At 37.7% G+C, this 26367-nt stretch overlaps 1 protein-coding gene across 8 annotated transcripts in view; it reads right to left on the bottom strand.

The window, feature by feature from the left end:
- Positions 1–26367, bottom strand: part of csmd3 (CUB and Sushi multiple domains 3) — a 709139-nt gene that overhangs the window by 577475 nt on the left and 105297 nt on the right. For all 8 annotated transcript variants that reach the window (XR_010005888.1, XM_062980075.1, XM_062980076.1 and 5 more), the window contains exon 2: positions 6041–6263. Coding sequence is in view for 7 of the 8 variants with exons in the window: in XM_062980075.1 (XP_062836145.1) it covers positions 6041–6263 (223 nt within the window). In the remaining variant the exon portion in view is untranslated. The remainder of the gene's footprint in view (positions 1–6040; positions 6264–26367) is intronic.

The following is a 26367-nucleotide window of genomic DNA, read 5'->3' as shown; positions in this document are numbered from 1 at the left end:
TATAATAATCTGCACAGAGAAACCGCTTTTTTCAATACTGGTTTCAGTGATTTCAGTGATAAGTGTAGATGTGTCCTTAGTTTTCTCTTCATTCACATATGCTAGCCATCATGCCATTTTATAATGTGAGTGATAAATATTTATCTCCTTGGCACTACCTTCCCATGAAGGTGGGATTGTACAGTCCTGTCAGACAAGACTATGCTGCTGGTATAACTGCTGCTGGTAAGGTCTCCCACACCAGACAGCCTTTCGCTGAAGAGCCAAACTATATGTGCCAAATAGCTAATGGGCAGCAGCAGAAGTGTGTGTGAGAGAGAGACCTACAAAACAAACACAAGCTTAACTTACCACACCTACCACTATACTAAGAAAGAATAGAAAAAAGGGGGGGAAAGGAAGGAGGGAGAAAGAAAACATTCAAACAATGTCTTGGTATACTAACAGAAATAGCCACACACTTGCTAGAGGCCTTACACAAGCCATTGAGCGTGAGACATGAGACAAAGCCCAAGTTCTGAGTCTATGTTGCTGTGGTCATGCTGGAAGAGTTTTACAGTTCATTCAGGAAGAAATACAAACCCGAATTCCAGTTCAACGTCAACAAAGCCAGTAGTCTGAGAACAGCAGAATCAGAAGTCCAAATCAGAAACAAAAGTACAATCCAGAATCAACAAAACTGATAATTCAAAAAGCATTAGAGTCCAGATTCATACCAGGAAGCAAAAATGTCTCCTTCAACAAGGCTGCAGCCTTGAGAGACTTTTTATGTTCTCAGGTATTGCCTGTATAGGGCCTGTTTGTCTACTAATCGGACAGATCTGCCAGCCTCAACATGCTCTCATTCCAGTTAGATGGATTTTTTTCCTTTTAAGTTTGACTCTATTGTATGCACCTTAAAGCAATGTTTCTGCATTAAAATATTATTTTCCATGTGAAAAGGTTGTTTCTTTTGCAGAAAATACTGATTATTCAAGAAAATAAGTCTTGAATTGTGACTTACCTTCAAAAACTGTGTGATTTTCAAATATTTTTTCATAGCAGTAAGAAAACTGCTAAAATTACTTTGTGAAGAAACTTAGTGAAGAATTATACATCTCTATCTTCTTGCCATTTACTGTCATGGTTAAATGCTTGAGATATGATGAATATTCATCTGACAATATATTTGACATGTCACATACCCTGTTCTTATTATCCATTACAGAGTCATTGCTAATTGCATCAGCTTCAAATACACGTTGAGCTGCATTATCTTTATTTCAGCCAAATTCAATTGTGGGCATATCTATTGATTTTCACAGATCTGTTTTATGGATTATGCAGTGCAGACAGACACAGGGGAAATGGCAGTAGTAGCTGGCCATTCCCATATCAAAATACACCAAGGACCTTCAGTTTGAACTTTAGAGATGCCATCAGAGATCCTGAATCTATATTAGCAATCTAAAATTCAAACTAACATCTGAACTGATATGGTAGCTACCAGCCAGCAGCTACCTTATTTTGTGGATTCTGGAAAACATATACAAACATATTGCCTTCTTGATCCCTGCCCTTCTTGGTTGGTTGTTCAGGGAGGAGGTACAATTCAACCTCAAATACAACAAATTATTAATGCAGTTCTCAGGGAGGTGAACTTTCCAACTTGCGTAAAAATCAGACCAGTGTTGAAAAAGCCCTCCCTGGATCCCATGGACCTTAATAATTAAAAACAAGTCTCCACCCTTCCTTTTTGGGGCAAGACGATTAAGAAGGTAGTTGCCCTCCAGTTCCAAGTAGTCTTGGATGACACACACTTCCTTGACCCATTTCAAACTGTCTTCAGAGCAGGATATGGACTTGAGACTGCTACAGTCATCTTAATGGATGATCTCCATCTTAACAGTATTACTATTGTCAGTGTATGTGTCCTTGTTAGTGGTTCTATATCTCTCAGCAGCTTTGGATACCATCTGCCATGGTATCCTTCTGGAATGCCTGGAGAGGCTGGGAATTGGAGATACTGTGCTGCAGTTACTCTGGTTGTACCTCTCAGGCAGGTTCCACATGATGGTGCTTGGGGATAGCATCTCCTCAAGAAAGGAGCTGTTATATGCAAGCTACCTCTGTACCAAGTTTGGAAATTTCAAATACAGTGGAGTCTCACTTATCCAACATAAACAGGCCAGCAGAATGTTGGATAAGTGAAAATGTTGAATAATAAGGAGGGATTAAGGAAAAGCCTATTAAACATCAAATTACATTATTATTTTACAAATTAAGCACCAAAAACATAATGTTTTACAAGAAATCGACAGAAAAAGAAGTCCAACACATGGTAACGTTCTGTAGTAATTACTGTATTTATAAATTTAGCAATAAACATCGCAATATATTGAAAACATTGACTAAAAAAAATGGCTACTAATAAATTGACTACAAATAAAGATAGAATTGCATAAAATGAATTTACAGTAGCGTCATTGTCAGAAATTAAATCCATAAAAAGTTCAATCCTTGCTGCCTAGAGAAACAGCTGTGGATCAGGGCAGGAAGCAAACTGCATTGGATAATCCAGAACGTTGGATAAGTGAATGTTGGAAGTGAGACTCTACTGTAGTTCAAAACACAAGAGTCAGACTAATAGAAATATTCAGGAGTGAGCATATTACACCTATATTACAATTTCTCAACTGGTTGCCAATTCGTTTCCAGACAAAGTACAAAGTTGTAAAGTTTTGACCTTTACAATCCTACATAGTTTGGGCCCAGGTTACCAACAGGATCACCTTTTCCCACACAATCCACCACACATACTTAGGTACTAGGGGTGTCTAATTCAGCTAAACCCCATACTGTTTTCAGTATCCAGATTTCAGTGGCCCCCCATGATCCATTTTTTCAGGAGCCTCCTGAATTCAGTCCAAAGAGTTTAGAGGAATTAGGGCCCACAAAATATCTTTGTAGAAAACAAATGGTACCAGAGCTCCATTTTTCCAACCTAAAGATTTCAAGAGAGAAATAAAAATAAAATAAAAAATAAAATAAAAAAGAGAGAGGTGTGGGAAGAGAGTTACTCTTCCAGGAACACAATTCCATGGATGCACTGCTCATAACATAAAGAGATATCCACACCATTATTAAATTGAAAGTTCCTCTCCTCTTCATTTTTCTCTGTGAAGCCACTTGAGACATTTGATAAATCTTCACTCTTCTCTTCCTCAGGCTAAAGATATTAAATTATTTCAACTTTTCCACATACTACATTTTTCCATCTCCTAACTATCACCATTGTCCTTCACTGAACCAATAATAGTTTCTCTAGAGAAGGAGTTTACAATCACAGTGTTAGTTAATGTATGCCCCTATGGAAGGAGTACACTGCTGAAGTTTGGGCTGAAACATAGCTGTAGTGACAAACTTTTAAGGCACAATTTTTACTGTCCTCAATTTTTTAAGGGTAAGATGATTGAGATGCAGGGACCCAGGGATTCCTAAATGGTGTTCAACTGCACCCCCTCTCCTTTTTCACAGCCTTCACATGGAACAGATAATGTATAGAACTGGTTCCTTATGCCTGACATGATAACATTGACTACCAGCTCCACAATAAAAACAAGTAGGATCACAATGGTGCATGGACTGATCAGGAGGACACCTCCACTGTCATCCTTTTTGATGAAATGTCACTCACTACCTGCATGGATCACTTGATGCTTGAAAACAGAGAACTGCATTTATTGTTCCCTTTTGTTCAGTATTGTTGTGTAATTACTAAGGGGACCAAGGATAAAAAGTATATATATTTTTACAAAATACAGGATTATGTGCACAATTCTGTGCACAATTCATACATTTTCTTTTTTAAATCTTATTTTTTTTAAAATAATTTTTATTGAAGAATATTTTTACAAACTAAGACAGGGTAGAGAGGATGGGATAGGAAGGGGGGGAGAGACTTGGGGTGGGGTACTGTGAAGAGTGGGGTGGGTTAGAAGGGGGTGGAGGAGACATGTAGGGAAAGGGGTTTTTAGGTTGGGTTAAACAAACGGGGGAGAGGGGTACGGTTGACTTCCGGATAGTTTCATCATGGTTCTTAGTGTAATATTATCTTTAAATCTTATTTTTATTAAGTTATCTCAACATATTTTTTCCAAAGGGTATGGAAAGGGAGAATGGGTAGGGTAGGGTACTTATTTTAGTGTGAGTAAATTAAAGCTTAACAAATATCTAGTACATAGTTGAGGGGGGAAGAAAATGATATATTTTATGCATAAAATAGACTCAAAAAACAATATCAATGTATAAAAATATCATTTTCTCTGTAGAAAGTTTTTTTTTTCCTATGCAAATCACCCACTTGTGAGTATTGTACAGGAAAAAAATTCCCAATTACAGTACACCATTGGCTGAACACAGGAAGTAATATTACTGCAAAAGATGAATCTTGTCTCCTGTACCAAAAAAACACAGTTTTCTGTGCAAATCACGTTCAAGTATTAAGCAGGATATCAGTCCAAGTTATTTCTCACCAGGACTCACACTCAAAAAGCATGTTTTTCAACAAGTTTTGAATATATTCAAATATCTTTCTGTTCCTATTTCATAAAAACCTTTAATATACAGCAGAGTCTCGCTTATCCAACATAAAGGAGCCGGCAGAACGTTGGATAAACGAATATGTTGGATAATAAGGGAAGATGAAGGAGAAGCCTATTAAACATCAAATTAGGTTATGATTTTACAAATTAAGCACCAAAACATCATGTTATACAACAAATTTGACAGAGAAAGTAGTTCAATATGCAGTAATGCTACGTAGTAATTACTGTGTTTATGAATTTAGCACCAAAAAATCACGATATATTGAAAACATTGACTACAAAAATGAATTGGATAATCCAGAACATTGGATATGCAAATGTCGGATAAGTGCTAACAAAATTACTTATTTATCTGATGATCTCCCCTTCTAGCTTATCATTATACTCTTTAATAGTTTGCAGATGGAAAGTGTGATTCTTACATATATCTTTTACCTGTATTTCTTAATTTTTCAAGGGTATGTTATACATTCCTAAGGATGTCCAGTGCCCATCTACCTTTTAGTACCATGCCCTGGGTATTACCTGTATTGTGAACCAATTATATTTAAATAGATAGACTAGTTTTAAAGAAACTATTATGGTTAATGAAAATTACAGAGTGGTTGAATTTACTATAGAATATATTGAGCCATGTCTGCTTCCTGGATGGACTATTATAGTGAATGTGTATATAAGTTAACAAAACTGTAACCATGAAATTACCTGAAAGGAAACACATTTGCTATTACAAAAGAAAGACTCTTAATACAGAAGTAATTTGAATGCATATAGGAAACTCACTTGCCCTATGTTCAACAACTCTTCATTTATGTCTTCTTAAGATCAATCCTGGGTTTGTTTGGGTTTGTGTGTGTGTGTGTGTATCCAGAGAATGAAACTTAAATTATTTTTATATCAATCTTCATTCGACCATGGATCTACCCCAGTGAAAACAAGTGCATCAGATCACCAATAACAGTTATTCTTATCCCAGTATAAAAGAGTGATTGGAATATGCCGAGTTCCTCATTTTCCCTTAACATAAGTATACAATTTGTATTGTATGTACATACATTTTCATTTTAGTCGAAGAAACTGTCCAATTGAAAGATTTACTATAAAGGTAAGTTAGCAATATTATATTTTTGTAAAGCTTATTTTCTGATTTGGCTTTCATACCTGCTACTAAAAAATACAGATACAAAATATCATACATTTCATGGTACTAGAAAAGACATTTCTGCCAAGAAAGAATTTGTAGAAACCCATATTTTGTCAGGATGAAAACAATATTTATATGTTATATGCTGTTTTATACTGTTTTATATTGTTTTTATTGTTTTATATTGTTTTTAAATTATGTATTGTATTTTAATATATGTTGATATTGGGCTCATCCCCATGTAAGCCTCCCCGAGTCCCCTTGGGGAGATGGAAGTGGGATATAAGAATAAAGTTATTATTATATTTACCTTGTCCTGAAGTTTGTAGGATGAGGATGTCCATCATATAATGATAAATAATCATATTCTTCTTCTAGAGCAAAAGATTGAAAAACTATCTGTATTCTGTTTCTTTCTTCTGCAATTATTACCCACGTGCAATTTGCACCATTTGGATATCCATATGGGAAGCCAGGGCTTTCTATAGTTCCATTGAGTCCTTTTAAAGTTCCACCACATGTATAAATAAAACCTGCAAAAACAATGAACAGTACATTAGTGATCATTCTGAGCACATTATTGAATGAGGCTTCTCATAAAAAGACAAATTAAATAGAATGATGCAATCCTGCCATGAATGTAACTACAACCATTTGTTATTTTCCTGGCATGTCCATGATAAATGGGCCTTAAAATTAGGGAGTTTTCACTGATGGCCTGTACATTATGAAGCATATAGTCAACCAGATGCATTTGGGATCAAAATTCAACATCAAAAGCTTCCTGTTAGTTCTAATATTCTAGGATCACACTTTCAGTCACCCTATCCCCATAAAGCTAGATTTTGTGACCTATTTGCTAATCAGTTTCTCAAATGGAAAGTGGAGCACATTACATTATTGACATTGGATGCAAATAGGTTTCTCAAGGTATTCTTATTAAGCAGTAAGACCCGAAACAGTTTGAGACCTGATTGCCAGAGAGATTGCCCTTTTCTTCAAGCAGTTTTGTAGTCAAGATAAGTAATTATTTCCTCTTGACATGAGGAAAGGATTGTAATGGGTTGCTGTAAGTTTTCCAGGCTGTATAGCCATGTTCTAGGTGAAATGTTAGGAGAGAATGCTTCTGGAAAATGGCCATACAGCCCGAAAAACTCACAACAACCCAATGACTCCAGCCATTAAAGTCTTTGAGCACACAAGGATTGTAATGTTTTTCATGAAGCATCTTGGCACTTTGCAGTTCACATCCGTAAGTCACTACAGGTGAAATTTACAAGCTGTTATTTCCTTTTACTGCATTTATTCATAATATCCAGTTACTCATAGCTATTGCATGTATCAACCACCAATTCAGAGCTTCACATATCACTTCACATTCTTTCAAGTAAAATTTTTAGTAGTAGTTCATATATTCATCTGTGAGACAAGTAAAGAAATAGCACACTATTTTGCCTGTTTATTTTCAAAATATATATTCATTTTCAATTTCTACTGACAAAATGTCTTGAAGTTGATTGTTAGGGTATTAAAATGGAGACAAAGGTACTGAAATCAGAGAAATGAAATAGGAAATATTGTTGATCTGGTGAGAAGGTTGTTAATGTTCTGTGAAAAAGGGCAAGGTGGAAGGGGAAACGGGGTATTTATGCAGCTTGTGGCATTTCCATATACTCAAACCGTCAGAGTCCTTTAACATCCCACTTTTTAAGCTGCATTTAAAACATCCTTGTTTCTCTCTTCTTCACCTCCTTCTCCCACTTTCCTCCTTTATCCTTAGCTTACATCAATTCCTCCAAATTGAGTTCAAAATGAAAAAGTAAATTGCAGTCAGCTAACTCAGTAAGAGGAACCCTGGTGGCGAAGTGTGTTAAAGCACTGAGCTGCTGAACCTGCAGACCGAAAGGTCCCAGGTTCAAATCCCGGGAGTGGAATGAGTGTCCGCTGTTGCTCCAACTCCTGCCAACCTAGCAGTTCGAAAACATGCAAATGTGAGTAGATCAATAGGTACCGCTCCGGCGGGAAGGTAACGGCGCTCCATGCAGTCATGCCAGTCACATGACCTTGGAGGTGTCTACAGACAACAACGGCTCTTCGGCTTAGAAATGGAGATGAGCACCAGAGTCAGACATGACTGGACTTAACGTCAGGGGACACCTTTACCTTTAACTCAGTAAGAAGTTGCCCTTTTCTGTAGACTCAGAAGTATGGCCCATATCAGCTCAGCCTGCTTGCAATCAGTTGTTACCAAAACTGATTGTCAAAAGAAGTCTAATTTCACATCCCTAGTACAAGTCTCTGCCTCTTCAAACTCATGATCTTTTTTAAAAAAATCCGGTCTGCAAAATGATCTATTGTTATTTATTATTTAACTCTGACTGCATTACTTAACTCCAAAAAAAGCCTTTGGGATACATTTGGTTCAGATATCACTTCTTAGAATGAACTTTGAATTACTTATGAAGAATGATGTTGAATTATTTAAAAGGAATGTGCCTCAGGGTCCTGGAAGAAATTATCTGATTTTTGAGACAAGTGGATTCCATATTTTTTCCAGGAATCTGAAGGACTCCAATTTCAATGACCTTCCTCTCGTGATTTCCTCTAATTTTCCCCACAGGGAAAGCCAGAAGGCTTCTCAGACATGCTTAAATTCACAGCAAGTTAAAGAATATAAACACTACAAAAAAACCTTTCTTCATCTAAGTACTTTGAATTGTTTTACTTAAAAATCTAAGCAAGAGCATAAGCAATACAAACACTTAACAGCTTTAAAAAAAGAAATAAAAAAGACATGTCTCTTTTGATTTACAAAGGAAAGGTTATTATGCCATCAGATGCGGAGAAAGATTTATTGTGTGCCTTGAAGTTGTTTCCAAGTTATGGTGACCCTGAGGTGAGGTATCACAGGGGTTTCTTGGCAAGATTTGTTCAAAGCATGTATACCCTTGCCCTCTGAAGATGGGGGAATGTAACTTGCCCAAGGTCACTCAGTAAGTTTCTATGGCTAAATGTGGATTTGGACCCTGGTTTCCACTGCCATAGTTCAATGTTCAACCCACTACACTACATCTGCGCTCCCTGGAGATAGATCCATCCCCACATCCTCCTAAATAAAGCTGGGCAAAAGTGGCCTTTCTAACTTTTCTAGCCACTTTGTTGATGACAAAAGGGGTGGGATTTAAAAAAAACAAACTTATTTTGTAAAGGGACAGTTGTTCAACAGCTAGCTGAGAAGTCAATAAACCAATCACTTTAAAATCCAGATTGGGTACCCATTCTGGGCCCCTTCAACACAGCTGTATAAAATCCACATTGAACTGGATTAAATGGCAGTGTGGACTCGGATAACCCAGTTCAAAGCAGATATTGTGGATAATCTGACTTGATATTCTGGGTTTTATATGGCTGCATGGAAGGACCCTGGAATACATGGAACCAGAAGTGCTCCATATTCCAGATTTATGCATTTATTTTGATTATTGAATACTTGGTGATGAAGCACAAATCCATTTATGTTTCAGATACATTCTATACACATAATGTTGTATACATTTTTTTAAAAAAATGTGTATGAACCATCAAAGACAAAGGTGTCTTTGTTGGATTTTGAAATATTTTGCATTTTGAAAATGCCAGGTAAGAGATCCTCAAGATGTTTAGAATACTTTGTAAAAATGTTTAAAGCATGAAGTTATAGTTAGCTACAATCCCAACAAAATGAAGTTCAGGCATCATATCACACCACAATGCTAATTCAGAAACAAAAGAATGTAATGGATCCATCTCATATGTTAGCATTTTCCTGTCTGGCCTAAGAGGTTCAGCATCTTCCTTACTTAAGATTTGTGTGTGTGTGTGTGTGTCAGGAGCAGCTTGATAAACTGCAAGTCAGTTATGGTGTGAGAGAACTGGCAGTCTGCAATGATGCCCAGATGTTTTGATGTTTTTACCATCCTTGTGGGAGGCTTCTCTCATGTCCCCGCATGGATTTGGAGCTAATAAAGGGAGTTCATCTGCACTTTCCCCGGGTTCAAATTGAACCGGTAACCTTCAGGTTAGCAACCCAGTCTTCAAGTCCCAAGTCCTGCCAGCACAAGGGTTTAATCCCTTGTGCCACTGAGGACTCCTTCTTAGTTAAAATACCATGTCCTCACTATAAGGGTCCTTATCAACCAACAATCCTCTTTTCATCCTGTTGCACTACTGAAAGGGTTAGTGGTGTGTGTGTGTGTGTGTGTTGGGGGGGGGGGTCCTATAGAAAAAAAGCAAATATCTATAAGGAAGTATAATGCTCTCTCCCTGCTTCTTCAATCTTGTTCTCTACTCCATCAATATACATTAAGTCTTTTCCTCTTTCCCTTTCTCCTTCTTCCCACCCACTACCATAGTTCTGTCTCCTTAAATGTAGCATTTGAGAAGTTGTTCTGAAGTTTGTGTTTCCTAGTTAGGGAAGGTGTGGCACCCAGTGGCTAAAAATTTTACTGCAGATCACGAATAGCTATTGATGGCATCACTTGAAAAACTGAACAGTCTCGGTAGGGATGGAAATATTTGACTATTTCTTCTAAGCACAAGATGATGATGATGATGATGATGATGATGATGATGATGATGATGATGATTGCAATTTTCTCTTTGTTGCTTGGGGCAGTTCTCAATCAGTATTCTATTCATCCTGAAACTACAGTTTCAAGGCCTAGGCATGATGGAGCTGCCCCTTCTTCTCTGAGATCATGGCAGAAGCTGTTGAGATGGAGGGAGAGCCTTCTGCTTTTGGGCCTAGGAATGATGTAGCTGCTTTTCCACAAAATCTTTTTTTGTATGTGCAAAACTATCAATTTACTCACTTTTCATAAAAAAATGTGGTTTTTTGTGTAAAAACAAACAATTTAGAACAAAACCCTACATGGGTTTCTTAAATTGGTTTCTCTATAACCATGAATGAACCATAAAATTTGAACAAACAAAAAATGTGTGTTTCTATATAGACTCATTTTCAAATATTTTGGGATGTGGAAATACTGGCAAATAATAAGCAAAATTCTCACTTCTGTGTTACTATTACTGACCACATGTTCATTACTCAGGTGAAAAATGAGCAAGCACAAACATTTCATCATCCATACTCTTAAGCCACCCAACGCTGACATTCATCTAGCCTATGCATCCAGAATCCGGCTATTAGCTTTGTATTTCTCATTTAATCGGTAGTCTCTCCTTTTATTTTCTAAAGACATCTGAATTATATTATTCTTTGGAAGAATAATGATTTGTTTTAATCCACACAGAACACTTTTCTTCCTGTGTTTATAAAACATGTTAAACACACATATGCACTTGAATCAGGAGTGGGCATGGTTCATCAGATAATTGGACCACACTGTGTAGTAGACTTGTGCACGGATTCATTTTTGCCGTTTGCCTTTGGCTTGTTTGGTTTGTTCCTATACTTATAATGGCAAGGGCTCTGCAACCATCATTTTTTAGACCGAGCTAGACCACTTGGCTGCTGGTCGCAGCTCCTTCTGCTCTATTCAGGAGCACACAACACGCAGAGAGGCTACCATGTGCTGACACGGGGTTTCTCTGTGAGCCCTGCCTGTTGGGCCAATTAGAATAGAAGAAAGCTGTGACATGTCTTTTGCAAGTTGGGTCTATTTAATGGGGCAAGCCCCTCCTCCATTACTCAGTTGCGTCCTGGCTCTAGAGGTGCTTTAGTCCGATTGTTTTGCCACTCATTCTCAGCTTTAGCTTTTGACTTGGCTTGGTTTCTCTCTAGCATTGAATCTTTTTGATTTTCCTTTTTTATTTTCTTGATTCTTTATTTAGTGGGACTGAGAGTTGGAAAGTGTGGATTGTGTGGCATTTGGGGACTTGTGGGTGGGTGTGCTTTTCTTTTAGGGTGGCTCAGATTTTTGAGTTACCCTTTAATCTTTAGCTTCTTCTCTTATCTCTCCTCCCTCCTCTCTTTCAGAAAGTACTTTAAAAAAATTAGTAATAACTACTGGAATTCCAGCAAAAAGCAACACCTCATTCTCAGAAAAACTACCTACCTATCTAAACTTTAATACACTTAGCCTCCAGTGGCTCAGTGTGTTAAAGCGCTGAGCTGCTGAACTTGCAGACCGAAAGGTCCCAGGTTCAAATCCTGGGAGCGGCTTGGGCGCCCGCTGTTAGCTACAGCTCCTGCCAACCTAGCAGTTCGAAAACATGCAAATGTGAGTAGATCAATAGGTACCGCTCCGGTGGGAAGGTAACCGTGCTCCATGCAGTCATGCTGGCCACATGACCTTGGAGGTGTCTACGGACAACGCCGGCTCTTCGGCTTAGAAATGGAGATGAGCACCAACCCCCAGAGTCAGACATGACTGGACTTAACATCAGGGGAAACCTTTACCTTTTATCTAAACTTACCACCAACATCTAATAATTTCTGGATCATACAGGACTGTTTTTCTAATAGGGGGACATGCTGCTTGCTTGCAAATGGTGGGCTGCTGGCCTCTTCCAGTATGTTTTGAGTGTTAGGGAAACCTCAAAACAGCAGAGCATACAAAATGCAAATAGGATACTTAACTGAGCAGTCAGCTCACAGCAAGCTGTTTATATGCAATCCTATTCTTGGTATGATTTATTTAGAGGAGTTTTGCCATATTTGATTTTGCATAATCCACTCTGAATGCAAGTTTAGTACTTTCCTTGACAGCTGAGAGAGTGTGACTTTCTCAAAGTAACCTAGTGAGTTTCCATGGATGTGCAAGGACATAAATCCTGGTCTCCCAGAGCCTTAGTCCAACATTAAACATTGAACAACCACATTATGCTGACTCTCTCAAAAAGGAATACTGCCACTTATTTCCAACTGATCTAATATGCACTGTTTAAAACCCCGAGAAGAAATTGTGATGTAAGTTATCAGTTTGAATATCAGTAACAGAGACAACACAGAATTAAGCACAAAGAAGTCAAGTAAGTTCATGAACTTAACAAAAGATCTTCTATACACAGAGATGAACAAAATTAGGAGCTCACATACAAGGAATCATGCGGATGGGAGGTACATGCATGATTCCATTTCCATTAAGCTTAACTCCTTATACAATCAGGCTAAAATTTGGTAGTGATACAACTGCAGTTCTATTGGCATTGCTGGCTCTTATGAAAGCACATACTTGCTCTTTGCAGATGCATTGTGGTCGTGCTGAGTTTTATACTTTTTAAAACTATGTGACCACTTCATGTTGGATAGCTGTAGTGGTAAAGAATTTGGGCACCTGGAACTGATTCTGAGAGCAAACCAATGTCCTCACTTTTAAATCCAAAACCTAATTCCTTAGAGATTGTAAATTGTATCCTGTGATCATGACAAGAGCTCACTTGTCTTTCAGTGTTGGCCCATGAGGTGAGAGAGGAGGAAGATGCTAGCTACAATCATTTTCTCTGGCATGCTTCTTAGGGATCCTGATTTTTTAAGTTTCATCCAGTCAACAGGAAATCAACATTAAAGTAAAATAGTAAAATAGAATTATAGAATTTAATGTTTTTTGCAAAGGCAACCAGAGCGGAGCAGGCAAGCTGAAACATGATATGCAAATACATTTGATTTTGCATAATCCATTCTAAAAGCAGGTTTAGTACTTTCTATTTTGAGACTAACATGGGGTGTTTCAGCACAGATTTTGAGTCCTTGTCTCCTTTATATGTCTGAGATGTATATGCACTGTCATTCTAGTTTTTGTGGCCTATGTGACCTGGGGTAAGGCAGATAAATCTCCATAGTGAGGGTTAGGATTCACAACAATTGTCAAAGAGCTCCATAAAGCAATCATTTTGGCAGAGGGGTGGGTGTGAAGAATCTCAAGAAATTGTTCATACTCACCCAAATGCATTGGCAAAATGGGATTGCCTGATAAGAATTTATCAGCCCATTGAGATTTCTCACTTTCCATTAAGGATTTCTGCAATCTGTGCAAAATGTCTTTCTACAAATTGAGTGCACACACAGAGTAGAAGGGCTGATCAAAATATGCAACATTAATCTAATGTCTCTGATTTTTAAAATGTCATGCAATGTGGCAGCAACTTTTATAATTTGTTTATGCTATTTAAACAATCTATACAAATACAGATGCTCCTCCAAGACCACTCCTTCCTCCCCTCACCCCAATCATATTCTCTCAAACTTGGAGAAAATTACCTTTAAATAGAAGTGAAACCGTCATTTGAGATATGAAGTATCCTCCTATCTTGCCAAACTAATTTCCTTGACACAGTGGGGCTTGGGAAATGGAATTCCATGCTATATTGTGTATTGATCCAAATAAGGGGTTATTTACATTCTGGGTTTTAAATTAAATTGCTACTAATTATGAATTATTTTTTTAAGATCATGTGCAGATGTTCCTGAGGCCTGGAAATAGACTCTTGAGAATTAGACATGTTCACTTACCATGAATTTATAATCTGCAAACCTGTCAGCCTGGGGACAGGATCATAAATGCAGTGAGAACAATGTGTGTGTGAAGATGCAGAAAATTGCATGAGTGCACAGGAAATCGTGCAATGGCACTTAGGGTGCCAAATCTCAGGGCCTCATCCTGGGTCTCCAGTTTTCATAGGGTCATGAAACATAAGACATTTGAGCAAATTTCCACCTGAGAGCTTCTGCAAGCCATGTGTCTGTGAATTTACTTTTCTTTCTTCCTTGCTCTGTTTTTTTTAAAAAAACAAAACTCTGCACTTTTTTTGTTGGATATACAGCTTGCTGCAATTTGCAAATTTGAACTGATTTCACTTTCCAAATTGTTGTCAAAATAAATGTTCCTCATCCAATCTCCTTATGCAGAAATATCAATCACTTTACCTTGATCTGGGAAGAGCCCAGAGTCTGTTTTGATTTCTAAATAGGCAAGTATGTTCTCTTTGTGTTTGAAAGACAAATTGTAAACAACCAGGATTGCTGATTAAAACATAATAGTTACTGAAATCACTAGAGCAAATTCCCATGATAATGATTCTCACAAGACTGTCTGGTTTTGGCCAGACAATCTGAAAGCCTGGAATGATTCTGGCCTGACAATCCGAACAGCACAACAATTAAGGAATGATAACTCATTGAAGATCAATTGGTGCCCAGTTGATGCCAACTCTCAGTGGGTTTGATGCTATTCTCATTCTGATCACAAGTAGAAACAAGGCTTTATCAACCCTTTTGAGGCACAATGAACTTCCCACTCTATATAGGTGAATGAATTTAAACTGTTCTGTTTGTTTCGGGCTAGAATATTCAAAATCATCTTAAACTGATTTTATTTTCATGCCATCTTGATATTTTATTGCATGGGGCAGATTGTAAATAAACATGCATAATCAAAACATCAGAAAAATACATGGCACGCATGAAAATGTGTGGCCAAATTTTTGCCATTTTGTTACACTTTTATATTCCCTGGTAGTTACGATACTCCTGATACATTGCCCTGTATATCAGCAGTTTAAAAAAGGACTTACTGTACTCTTTGCAAAATAATATTATTGATATTCAATAAATTCACTAATAAATAAAGCTACATCATAGTGGTACTGGTTTCATTAACATAAATTGCTATCCATTATGCACATAAATCTTGAAGAAAATAAGTTCACCACTGCAGAAAATGATGTGTGTGTGTGTGTGTGTGTGTGACAGATCAATAGAAAAGTTTGTGTGTTTCATTGAGAGACTCCAAGATCTAGAATGTTCATTTAAAAAGATCAGATAACAGTTGATGAATAAAACCCTACAGACTAGTACCATAGAGAGCTCCTGCCAATCCAGGTAGACAAGCGTAGACTAGAGGTATAAATAGTTTAACCTAGTATAAATGAATGTTCACCAAGTTGTTAAAATGCTTTTTACACTCTTTTTACAATATAAAGTTGACTTTCTAAATCTACTGATTCTGCATCTATAGATTCAATCAACTATACATTGTAAATATTTGAGGGCAAATAAAAACTACTGGATTTTAGTATCCATAGGGGCCCTGGAACAAAATCCCATGGGATAATTATAATAGACATAATTCTAAGCAATTGCTCTTCAGGAAGATTCAGTTTTTATCAAGTAAGTCAGGCATGGGCAAACTTCAGCTCTCCAGGTGTTTTGGACTCCAACTCTCACAATTCCTACAGCCTACTGGCTGTTAGAAATTGTGGGAGATAAAGTCCAAAACACCTGGAGGACCGAGGTTTGCCTATGCCTGATCTAAATATCCAACACTAATGTGTCTTTTTACTACTGAACTGTTCAAGGTCCATTGGGAAAATGAAAACAATTAAGTATCCCCTGGGCTCATTCACATTACATAATACTAGCACTTTTATTCCATTTTATGTGACCTGTGGTCTGATAAGAGTGCTCTGCCTGATATTTCTAGAAGCCAATCATTAAATCCCAAAATTAAGCAGGATAAGATCATGGCCATTAAAATGAAATGATAGCACTATAATTTTATAGTGTTACTGGGTCCCAGGAATAAAGAATTATTCTTGCTTTCAGTACATATCAGAAAGGGTCATTAATATTGGATAATCAGGTGATGAGAAATTAAAAGTCCAAAGAGGTAACATTCTGATTAGAGCAGCAGTTCTGTAGGATCCCAGATGTTTTGGCCTTTAACTCCCAGAAATCCTAACAGCTTGTAAACTAGCTGGAATTTATGGGAGTTGTAGGCCAAAACACCTGAGGACCCACAGGTTGAGGGCCACTGGCTTAGAGGTATGACTATTGATCAATAGATTAATTATTATGCTATAATGCTATACTGTAAATGAGTCCCGATTTATACTGTAAATGAGTCCTGATTTATACTAATTTATGAGATAAAATAATCCCCAATCAGTCATTGTTGTTGGTCTTTACGTAATTTCCTTCAAATGCCTTCAGATGAACCTATCATACAATTTTCTTGGCAATATTTGTTGGAAGGGATTTTTTATACTCTTCAAAACTTGAGATAGTGTCACATGCTTAAAATCACCCAGTGGTTTTCTGTCTGACTGAGAATTCAACACCACTTTCCCGATGTTCTAGTTCAATATTCAAACAACTTCAACCAAGCTGGTTCTTGAAATGTACCATGACCAAAACCATAGCCAGAAAAAAAATTATGGGCAGGGGGTTGATTTTTTTTTTAGCAAATCATGAAGAGTAATTCCATAATTTAGAAATCAAGCTCCATCGATAAACTTCAGTGGACACTCAAGACAGATAAACTTCAGTGGACATCCATGGGGATTTGGTTAACCAGTTAAAATTTATGAGTAAACCAGGGTTTAAAAAAAAACCCTGAAAATTGAGGGGGGGGGTTAACCTCTAAGCCCCCCCCCCTTGGCTACAGCCCTGACCGTTACTTTATTTCATAAATGACTATGCTGAGAAATATAGTGAGTGAAATATACTTCAAGACAGTCATAGAATAATAGAATAGTAGAGTTGGAAGAGACCTCATGGGCCATCCAGTCCAACCCCCTGCCAAGAAGCAGGAAATCGCATTCAAAGCACCCCCGACAGATGGCCATCCAGCCTCTGCTTAAAAGCCTCCAAGGAAGGAGCCTCCACCACAGCCCGGGGGAGAGAGTTCCACTGTCGAACAGCCCTCACAGTGAGGAAGTTCTTCCTGATGTTCAGGTGGAATCTCCTTTCCTGTAGTTTGAAGCCATTGTTCCGTGTCCTAGTCTGCAGGGCAGCAGAAAACAAGCTTGCTCCCTCCTCCCTATGACTTCCCTTCACGTATTTGTACATGGCTATCATGTCTCCTCTCAGCCTTCTCTTCTGCAGGCTAAACATGCCAAGCTCTTTGAGCCGCTCCTCATAGGGCTTGTTCTCCAGACCCTTAATCATTTAGTCGCCCTCCTCTGGACGCTTTCCAGCTTGTCAATATCTCCCTTCAATTGCAGTGCCCAGAATTGGACGCAGTATTCTAGGTGTGGTCTGACCAAGGCAGAATAGAGGGGGAGCATGACTTCCCTGGATCTAGGCGCTATACCCCTATTGATGCAGGCCAGAATCCCGTTGGCTTTTTTAGCTGCTGCATCACATTGTTGGCTCATGTTTAACTTGTTGTCCACGAGGACTCCAAGGTCTTTTTCGCACACACTGCTGTCAAGCCAGGCGTCCCCCATTCTGTATCTTTGATTTCCATTTTTTCTGCCGAAATGAAGTATCTTGCATTTGTCCCTGCTGAACTTCATTTTGTTAGTTTCGGCCCATCTCTCTAGTCTGTCAAGATCGTTTTGAATTCTGCTCCTGTCTTCTGGAGTGTTAGCTATCCCTCCCAGTTTTGTGTCATCTGCAAACTTGATGATCGTGCCTTCTAACCCTTCGTCTAAGTCGTTAATAAAGATGTTGAACAGAACATCTGTGGATATCTGAAGGCATGGATAATAGTGAACCCTATATTTTAACTATACCTGGACCAGAGGCATACCATAGAGGCATACCATGCCCTGGAGGGTCTAAGGATACCCAGAAACACTTCTGAAGGGAGATATTTTTGGAGCCATGGATATCGAGTCTGTAGATACTGTAATTAAATAGAGAAATAGATAACATGACCAACAAATCTAAACAGTGTTTAGATCTTGAAAGAAATGCAAAGTAAGGTGAAGTAGAAAGGAAGAAACCAGAGTGAGGAGGAATTGCTTGACTGTAAGTAGCAAAGGAAAAAGGCCAGGTAAAAAGAGAAAGAGCATTATTGAACATTCCATGTGCTCAATGTTTTGGAAATCAAAGTAGCATGGTCAGATTGCTTTCTGCTGCCAATACCAAAAAGCTGCAGATGAAATGTTTGTTACAGATCAATGAGACAGCACTGTGAGAGCAATACTTTATACAGCATTCTTTTGATTTGCTTTGAAGACACTAGAAAAAAAATGCTTATACCACCAAAATAACTTAGACAAACCTGTATATAACACAACAGCAAAATATGTCAAAATACGAGTAACTTAAAAAAAAATCTGCATTGTTCTCTAAAATCTGAAAATCGACTGTAATATCAGATTAAGTTTATCCTAAAAGTTGGTGTCATGCATAACATTTTCATTTGCTTCCTGTTACATAACTACTTCATTAAACCTTGCCCTGTAAAATTTTAATGAAATTTACAAAAAAAAAATAGTTTTTGGAGATAAAGCTATCTGGAAAGCAAAAGTAGTGCCAGACAGCTGCAAGGTGACAGGATTGTGCAGAGCTGTGGGTTATGTTAGCATGTTAACATCCTTTTTTTTTTTTTTTTTTTTTTGAACAGCTAATGTCTTCAATAGCATGGAGGAACATGATCCCAAAGAAGTAAAATATCAACAAATTAAACTAGAAGCAAGTGGTATAAAATAAGTTCCAGCATGTATTTGTAAATAAATGATCTAATGGGTGGGTTGAAATAGGCTTCAACAACAGTTACAAAGAGATTGCATATCATCAAACTAGAAAGTTAATACCATGCAAAAGATATCACTTTTCAGCCACAAACCTGTATCAAGGATGAAAAGCAGAATCTTTGCATGAATAAATATTCTAGAATCAAAGCACCCACTTCTAATAGCAATTGGAATTTGCTTGTTTGCTTATTACATAATTATAGCTCATCTAGTGTTTATTGAATCTAAGGTAGTATACTTTCACATAGCAGCCTGACCTATTTGAGAGTGTTGTTATGAATGATATCTGGCACAAGATTACTCACTAGAAGCTGGATGTTTCAAATCTAGTTTGAACCCTTTAATCCAGCAGTTCTCAATGTATCCTCCATGGAGCCCTTGTGTTTCTGCAAAGCATACTGATGGGCTCCACTCCTCCCTCCTCCTCCCTCCCTCCTCTTCCAATCTCCAAGCTTTCCCTCTTCTGCTCCCCCAGCCCCACCTCCCTTGCTCCAAAAACCCCTTTTCCCAAAGCCCCCTCACCCAAAAATTTTTTTCCTCACCTCCTTCACCCCCAAAACTCTTTTTTGCTCACTTTCCTTGCCACCCAGATCCTTTTCCTCTCACCATCCTTGCTTCCAAAACCCCATTTCCCACCGTTCAGGGAGTATTTTGTGTTTTTCCTGCCTGACAAAAGGGAGTTGAACTGGTTGCCCCCTGGGTTTCTGTTGCTATTACTACTACTACTACTACTACTACTACTACGGCTGTGGGGCCATCTGTTGAGGGTGCTTTAATTGTGCTTCTCCTGTATAGCACAAGGGGGTTGAACTAGATGGTCCCTGGGGTCTTCCACTGAAACACTGTTAAGTTTATGTTGGTTAAAATTGTTCTTCATATTAAATATAGCATTGTTCTTTCTTTCCTTTTTTTGTACTAAAAGCAAGATATGTGCAGTGTGCATAAAAATTTGTTCATTCTTTTCAATTCATTTATACAAACACTCTCCATCCATCTGCCACTGGCCCGTCTGTCAAATTTTAAAACAAAATGCATCAAAAAGTTTGCCCATGACTGATATATATATATATATATATATATATATATATATATATATATATATATATATCTCAGTCATGGGCAAACTTTTTGATGCATTTTGTTTTACACACACACACACACATTATATATAATATAATATATAAATAATATATAAACATTTCTTGAAGCTCCACGAGAAACATTTGCTTCAAATAGGGCTCCACAGCTGAAAAAGTTTGAGAACACCTGCTTTAATCAAACTATACCACATTAGATTTTTCTTTCTAAAACAGTGGTTCTTAACCTATGCGCCACTACCCAGCAGTGGGCAATGAGAACGAAAACCCAGTCCGCAAACCTCCTTCCTCTTTATTTATTTTATTTCTGTTCCTTTCAGTAGAGCTGACCATTGCATTCGATAGACCACATCAGCTCTAGATTATTAAATATGGTTTTCTGTGGGTGAGCAGATGGCAACTACTGGATGGCATATATTCTGTATCAGAAACTAGAGCTGATGTGGTCTATTCAATGCAATTTTCTTAATCAGCATCCCAAATAACCAAACCGAATCTAAAATTGACCAAAAACTGATTTGTAACCCTTTTGGTACTAATGTTGGAGAGTGGTCCCTGGTCAAAAAAAAAGGTTGGAGCGACTGTTATAAAAGCTACTAATTCCCTCCAAGTTGTAAAGGCAAGCACTAGTCACTTATTCTTTTCTTCTTGTAATTAAAATCATATGAAAGGGACAGCAGGAATAGTCTGTCTGGATCTACTTTTCTATCACCCAGGTTTTTTTTTCCATATGTAGGGTCTGCAGTGAGAGCTTGCTGTGTTGAGTTTATCAGGATTTAAAATTACATACAAACCACCAGGAATTTAGCAACTTCAGATCAGGCTTTTGGACTTGGAGGTGAAAAAGAATAGGGATCCAGGAAAAAAAATCAGAATTATAATATCAAAAACTAATTGATAAAATCTAACAGAAGGCAATGGTCAAACATACATGAAATAGTAATTTAAGGCATCCCTTACTGCACCTCTCAGAACAACACAATTACCTAGCAACATTGGAAATGTCAGACTCTGAGGTCTGAAAAGTCATGCCATTTAGTTAGATATCCCAAAAGCAGCAAGCTTCTAAACAGTTCTGTTAAAGGATAAGAAGATTTTATACTGAATGAGATTCTGAGATCCACTTATCTTTGATCTTTAAGATATCCTAAGCTATGGCTTACTGAGCATATTGGTTGACAGCAGAAGTGGACTTGGCAAAAGACAGATATCTGCTTCCCATTACTTTAATTCCTGTGTCTGGTGTCAAAGAGAGCAATTAGAAGTATTGATCTCGATATCCCATTGCTACACATTCATTTCATACTTGATATTGAAAGGTCTTTGATCTCCTGACTTGTTGCCCTAAGTCTGACCTTAAGCCATACACTTGTAGCTTTGCTTTTGCAGAGAGACCTACAGGAATTGCTGTTTCTTTCAAGTTCACAAAGGTCTGTTAAATATATAATTAAAAGTTTAACTAGAAGGTTGCATCAAGTAGATAAGCTTTAACTGTCTGCCAAAAGTATATTATCCAAGCTTTTCTTGTAGAAGTGCATTGGTGTGAAAACAAATAAACAAAATACTTCTTTAGATCATGCACATGATCAAACACATATTTGGGAAAAACTTGAAAGAAGCACAGTTTCTTAGAATTAAATTTTCAGCTAGATAACTACATCCTCTCATTAATATATAAAGACACTACATAGTATCTTTTAATCAGCATAATATTATACTACATTTCTTATTTGTTTGTTTGTTCTAATGATGGAATATTTTATTCAGGCTTCTATGCTTCTGCTGTCAACAGGTATTGTCTCCTTGTGGAGAGAAAAGGGGGTATAAATAACAATAATATAACCAACACATAAAACATATCTATTGATAAGTAAACAGTGACCCAGCACCATCCAAGAGAGCCAAAGAAGACCTTAAGATCATGATGGGAAGGGGGGGCCGGCCGGCCAGCCTAGTAGGGTGTATCTAGATGCTGTTTTATGTTTTAATATGTTAATGGTTTTAAATTGTATGTATATGTTTATTGTTTCTATTATTTTATGTTTTTTATTTGATTTGTATAATGAGGCATTGAATTTTTGCCTAAATGTATGTTGTATGCTGCTCAGAGTCCCCTATAGGGTGAGAAGAGCTGGATAGAAATGAACAACAACAACAACAACAACAACAACAACAACAACAACAACAATAATCTCATACACCTTTCCATTATGTCAACATGTTCATAGAGAAATGGGGGGGGGCAGTTCCCTACACACTAAGTCAGTGGTTCTCAACATGTGGGTCCCCAGATGTTTTGGCCTTTAACTCACAGAAATCCTAACAGCTGGTAAACTAGCTGGGATTTCTGGGAGTTGTAGGCCGAAACACCTGAGGACCCACACTATGCACTATGTCATAACAAGGAAAGAGAAGAAGTAACCGGACTGCCACATTGCAGGCTTAACGTATGCTTATTGCTTTAACACAATAAGCAAAGGAATAGCACATAATTGTTGTAGTTTAGATAACAGTATGACTGGAATTCCATTTGTGATTTAACACTGACATCAGGATTACTAGTACTTAGAAAGTGCAACAATTTATCAAAAGAGACTCAGCTTAAAGGACTTCCGTAGCAGCACATAGTAATAGAACACTCATAGAATCATAGAATCATAGAATAGTAGAATTGGAAGAGACCACATGGGCCATCTAGTCCAACCCCCTGCTAAGAAGCAGGAAATCGCATTCAAAGCACCCCCGACAGATGGCCATCCAGCCTCTGCTTAAAAGCCTCCAAGGAAGGAGCCTCCACCACGACCCCGGGGAGAGAGTTCCACTGTCGAACAGCTCTCACAGTGAGGAATTTCTTCCTGATGTTCAGGTGGAATCTCATTTAAATTTAAATTTAAATTGTAATTTTAAAAATAAGTGCAATAACACAAGTTACAAAAATAAGCCCTCCTCCAAATCATTATGATGCAGTTACACTACTTTCCTCCAAGTATTTTTTTTTTCTGTGTAAACCCTGTTCTTCCTTGGCTTTTTTCTGTGTTTGACAAAATATGAAAAGTAATGATACCTTCTGAGATCCTTGAATCCTCTGATTGTATTGCCTCTTCAATCCTCTTCACTGTTAGCTCTGCTATTTCAGATTTTCCCAATACCATTACCCCCATTGTCATCACTGTTGCTGTGATGTATTGGCACTGTATTTTGAAATGTAACACGCAAAATTAGACATGTTTCTGGTACTAAATCATGATTCCCTTCTTAGGTACAGAGAGAAGCTGTTGCTTGTGATCTCCTATTCACTCAATTCCTCTGCCTGGGTAGGGAGCCACCATCATCTACCATAGAATCATAGCATTTGAAGAGACCTCGTGGCCATCTAATCCAACCTCCTGCCAAGAAGCAGAAAAATTGCATACAAAGCATGAGGTACAACGACTGCATTCTTTGATCCATGCACTGGTGAATGTATCAAGAGGGCTATAGTAATGGTCAATCATTGTTTTTTATATTTTAACATTTCTCTAGGATCCACATTCCCCTCTTTCTTTCTTGGTGCAGCTCAAGCTAAGAACTAGAGAGATCATGCTCACCCAATAAACTTTCCCAGCGGAGTAATGATCTGGACCCAGCCATCTTAAATCCTAATCCATATTCCAAATATTACATCCTGAATCATATTGGTCTTCTTAATTCTTCCACTTCCTCCATAAATAAGTAATTAAGCAGTTGCCTAATTCCACATTACAGGTGGTTTTAGAATCAGGCTATGGAAAAAGCCAAAGGTCATGGCGATTTTTTATATATTGTGTATTTACTGTAATAACTATATGCAACACAAAAAGTTGAGCACATGGCTATATGTTGGTGTATTGTAGCATTCAAGGATCTATCTATGAAGCCTTCTAGAAAGAAAAAAAGACTCTCAGGAAATTTGGCATTTTCAGTCCTTTTTGTTTTGATTTTAACTGCAAGATCATATCTAAAATCTTTCTTGAAATATCTTAGTTTTTCTTCTCTCCTCCATTATGTTCCTTCTTTCCCTGATCACGTGTTGTATTTAGATTCATGCAGCACTTCTGAAATTGATTTTTACTAAGCCTTCCAGTAAGTCTTCATTATTATCGTTATCTTAATTCAGAAGATACATGACTTGTTTACACCACCAAAAAAACCTCCAGCTGTAAATCAGACTAATCAGTCCTGGAGCTGCTCCAAATTCATCCTGTTTCCCCCACATCTACCTGTAATATACCACACTAAAACTGAATTGCTGTACCTACCCCAGGTTTTCACATTTTGCTCATAAGTAAGTGAATTACTTTCCCTTGTTTAGTCTGCTCGTTGTCTGGCTCTAGCAAAGTGTTCCTCTCCTCCTACTTCCAGGCAGTTGGAGAGCTGTGTAGCTAGTCTGGAGCGACCACCATTGTTCCAATGGGATGTAGCCACCAACACTAGCCCTTGAACCCACCATGACGATTTTGTCACTTCGGTGAGAAACGGATGGTGACAGTGGCTGCAACTGCAGCAGTGGCTGAAACAGGATCTAGCCTAGGCAAAGATGAGAAAAAAGTGCTTTCAACTCGCTTACTTGCAGATAAACTTTTCTTTCCCCCACACTGAAAAGGAACTTTAGTGTTCACTAGTGGTGTGTATTTGTATAGAATCACTAACCGTTTCTAGTTATACCATTCGTATGACCCCATTTCCGTCCGCCACTTACAGAAACGGGCACTTATACAAATGAGCGTTTCCATCCAAGGTTTGAAAAAAACAAACGTCAGGCCTACAAGTGTTGCTAGCCAGGGCCTACAGTCAAGCACCAAAAATCAGCCGACCAAACAACTACAGTTCCCCCCTTTTTTTGTTTCACTGCTTCTTTCGTTCAGGAGGGGGCGGTCTTGTTCCATGCCATCCAGATGGACGGAATAGTACAAAACCATGAAAGAAACAGATGAAACAGGATTTGGGCCCAAATTAGTGGGATTTGTAATGTCACAAAGAATACACTCCAGCAAGTAGCATTTGGATTTTTTAATGGTAGCACTTACTATCCTGCAATCTAGAATAATAGATTTGGAAGAGACCATAAGGGCTATCCAGTCCAACTCCTTGCCATACAGGAAAACATAAACAAAGCACCCTGGACAGATGGCCAGAGTTCACCACCCTGTGAAGCAGTATATTCCACTGTTGAACAGCTCTTACCATCAAAAATTATTTCTTAATGTTTAGGGAGGGAAATATCTTTTTCTGCAATTTGAATCCACTGCTCCATATCCTGGCATCTAGAGTAGCAGAAAACTTGTCCCACCCATTTCCACCTAAATCACTCAGATATAGATTAGACTGCATTTCCCAGAAAACTAAAACAAGATGTGAGTTTTGTTATATCACATCAAAACTTAAAAGATTTTTTATCACTGCTTAAGTGGTCTTATGCCATGTATCAGGATCATAATTGATCATGATTGATCATGTATACAGGTCCACAGACAAAATGACAAAAGCATTATTATACTAGTTAAACATTAGGATAATTTTATTTGATATAAACATTCATCTTGCCCACACTGTTGAAATACTAACTGCGCTTATTTGTATTATTCCATAACTCTTAGCTAGTTATGGAATAATACAAATAGATAACCGAGTAGATATACATTTCATTGCAGTAAAATTGTGTTAATTAAACTGATCTGGGAAATAGGAATGAAAAGGCTATGGTAATCCCATGAGTTCCTCAGAAATACTTTGGGATGAAGAAAATATCACATGGATCTCCAAAATAAAATTGGGTTGAACAGGGACAAGATCTGAGACTTGTTTTTATTGTTCCCTTGATTTGTATTGCAATGGATATTTTATTTATTGTACTGTTCATTGTGTTCTGAAGTGTTGTTTTTATATGCTGTTTATTTTGTATTGTTTTGGGCATGGCCCCATGTAAGCTGCCCCGAGTCCCCGTTGGGGAGATGGTGGCGGGGTATAAATAAAGTTTTATTATTATTATTATTATTATTATTATTATTATTATTATTATTATTATTTCACTGATTTTTTTTCTCATATGAAGGAGTCTAAGATTCTGAAACCTATCCTGAAAATTGGTTAAGTACTA

Source organism: Anolis carolinensis, chromosome 4 (genome assembly GCF_035594765.1).
Source record: "Anolis carolinensis isolate JA03-04 chromosome 4, rAnoCar3.1.pri, whole genome shotgun sequence".
Lineage (NCBI taxonomy): Eukaryota > Metazoa > Chordata > Lepidosauria > Squamata > Dactyloidae > Anolis > Anolis carolinensis.
The sequence above is the reverse complement of the archived record's forward strand: the minus strand, read 5'-3'. Positions and strand labels throughout refer to the sequence as shown.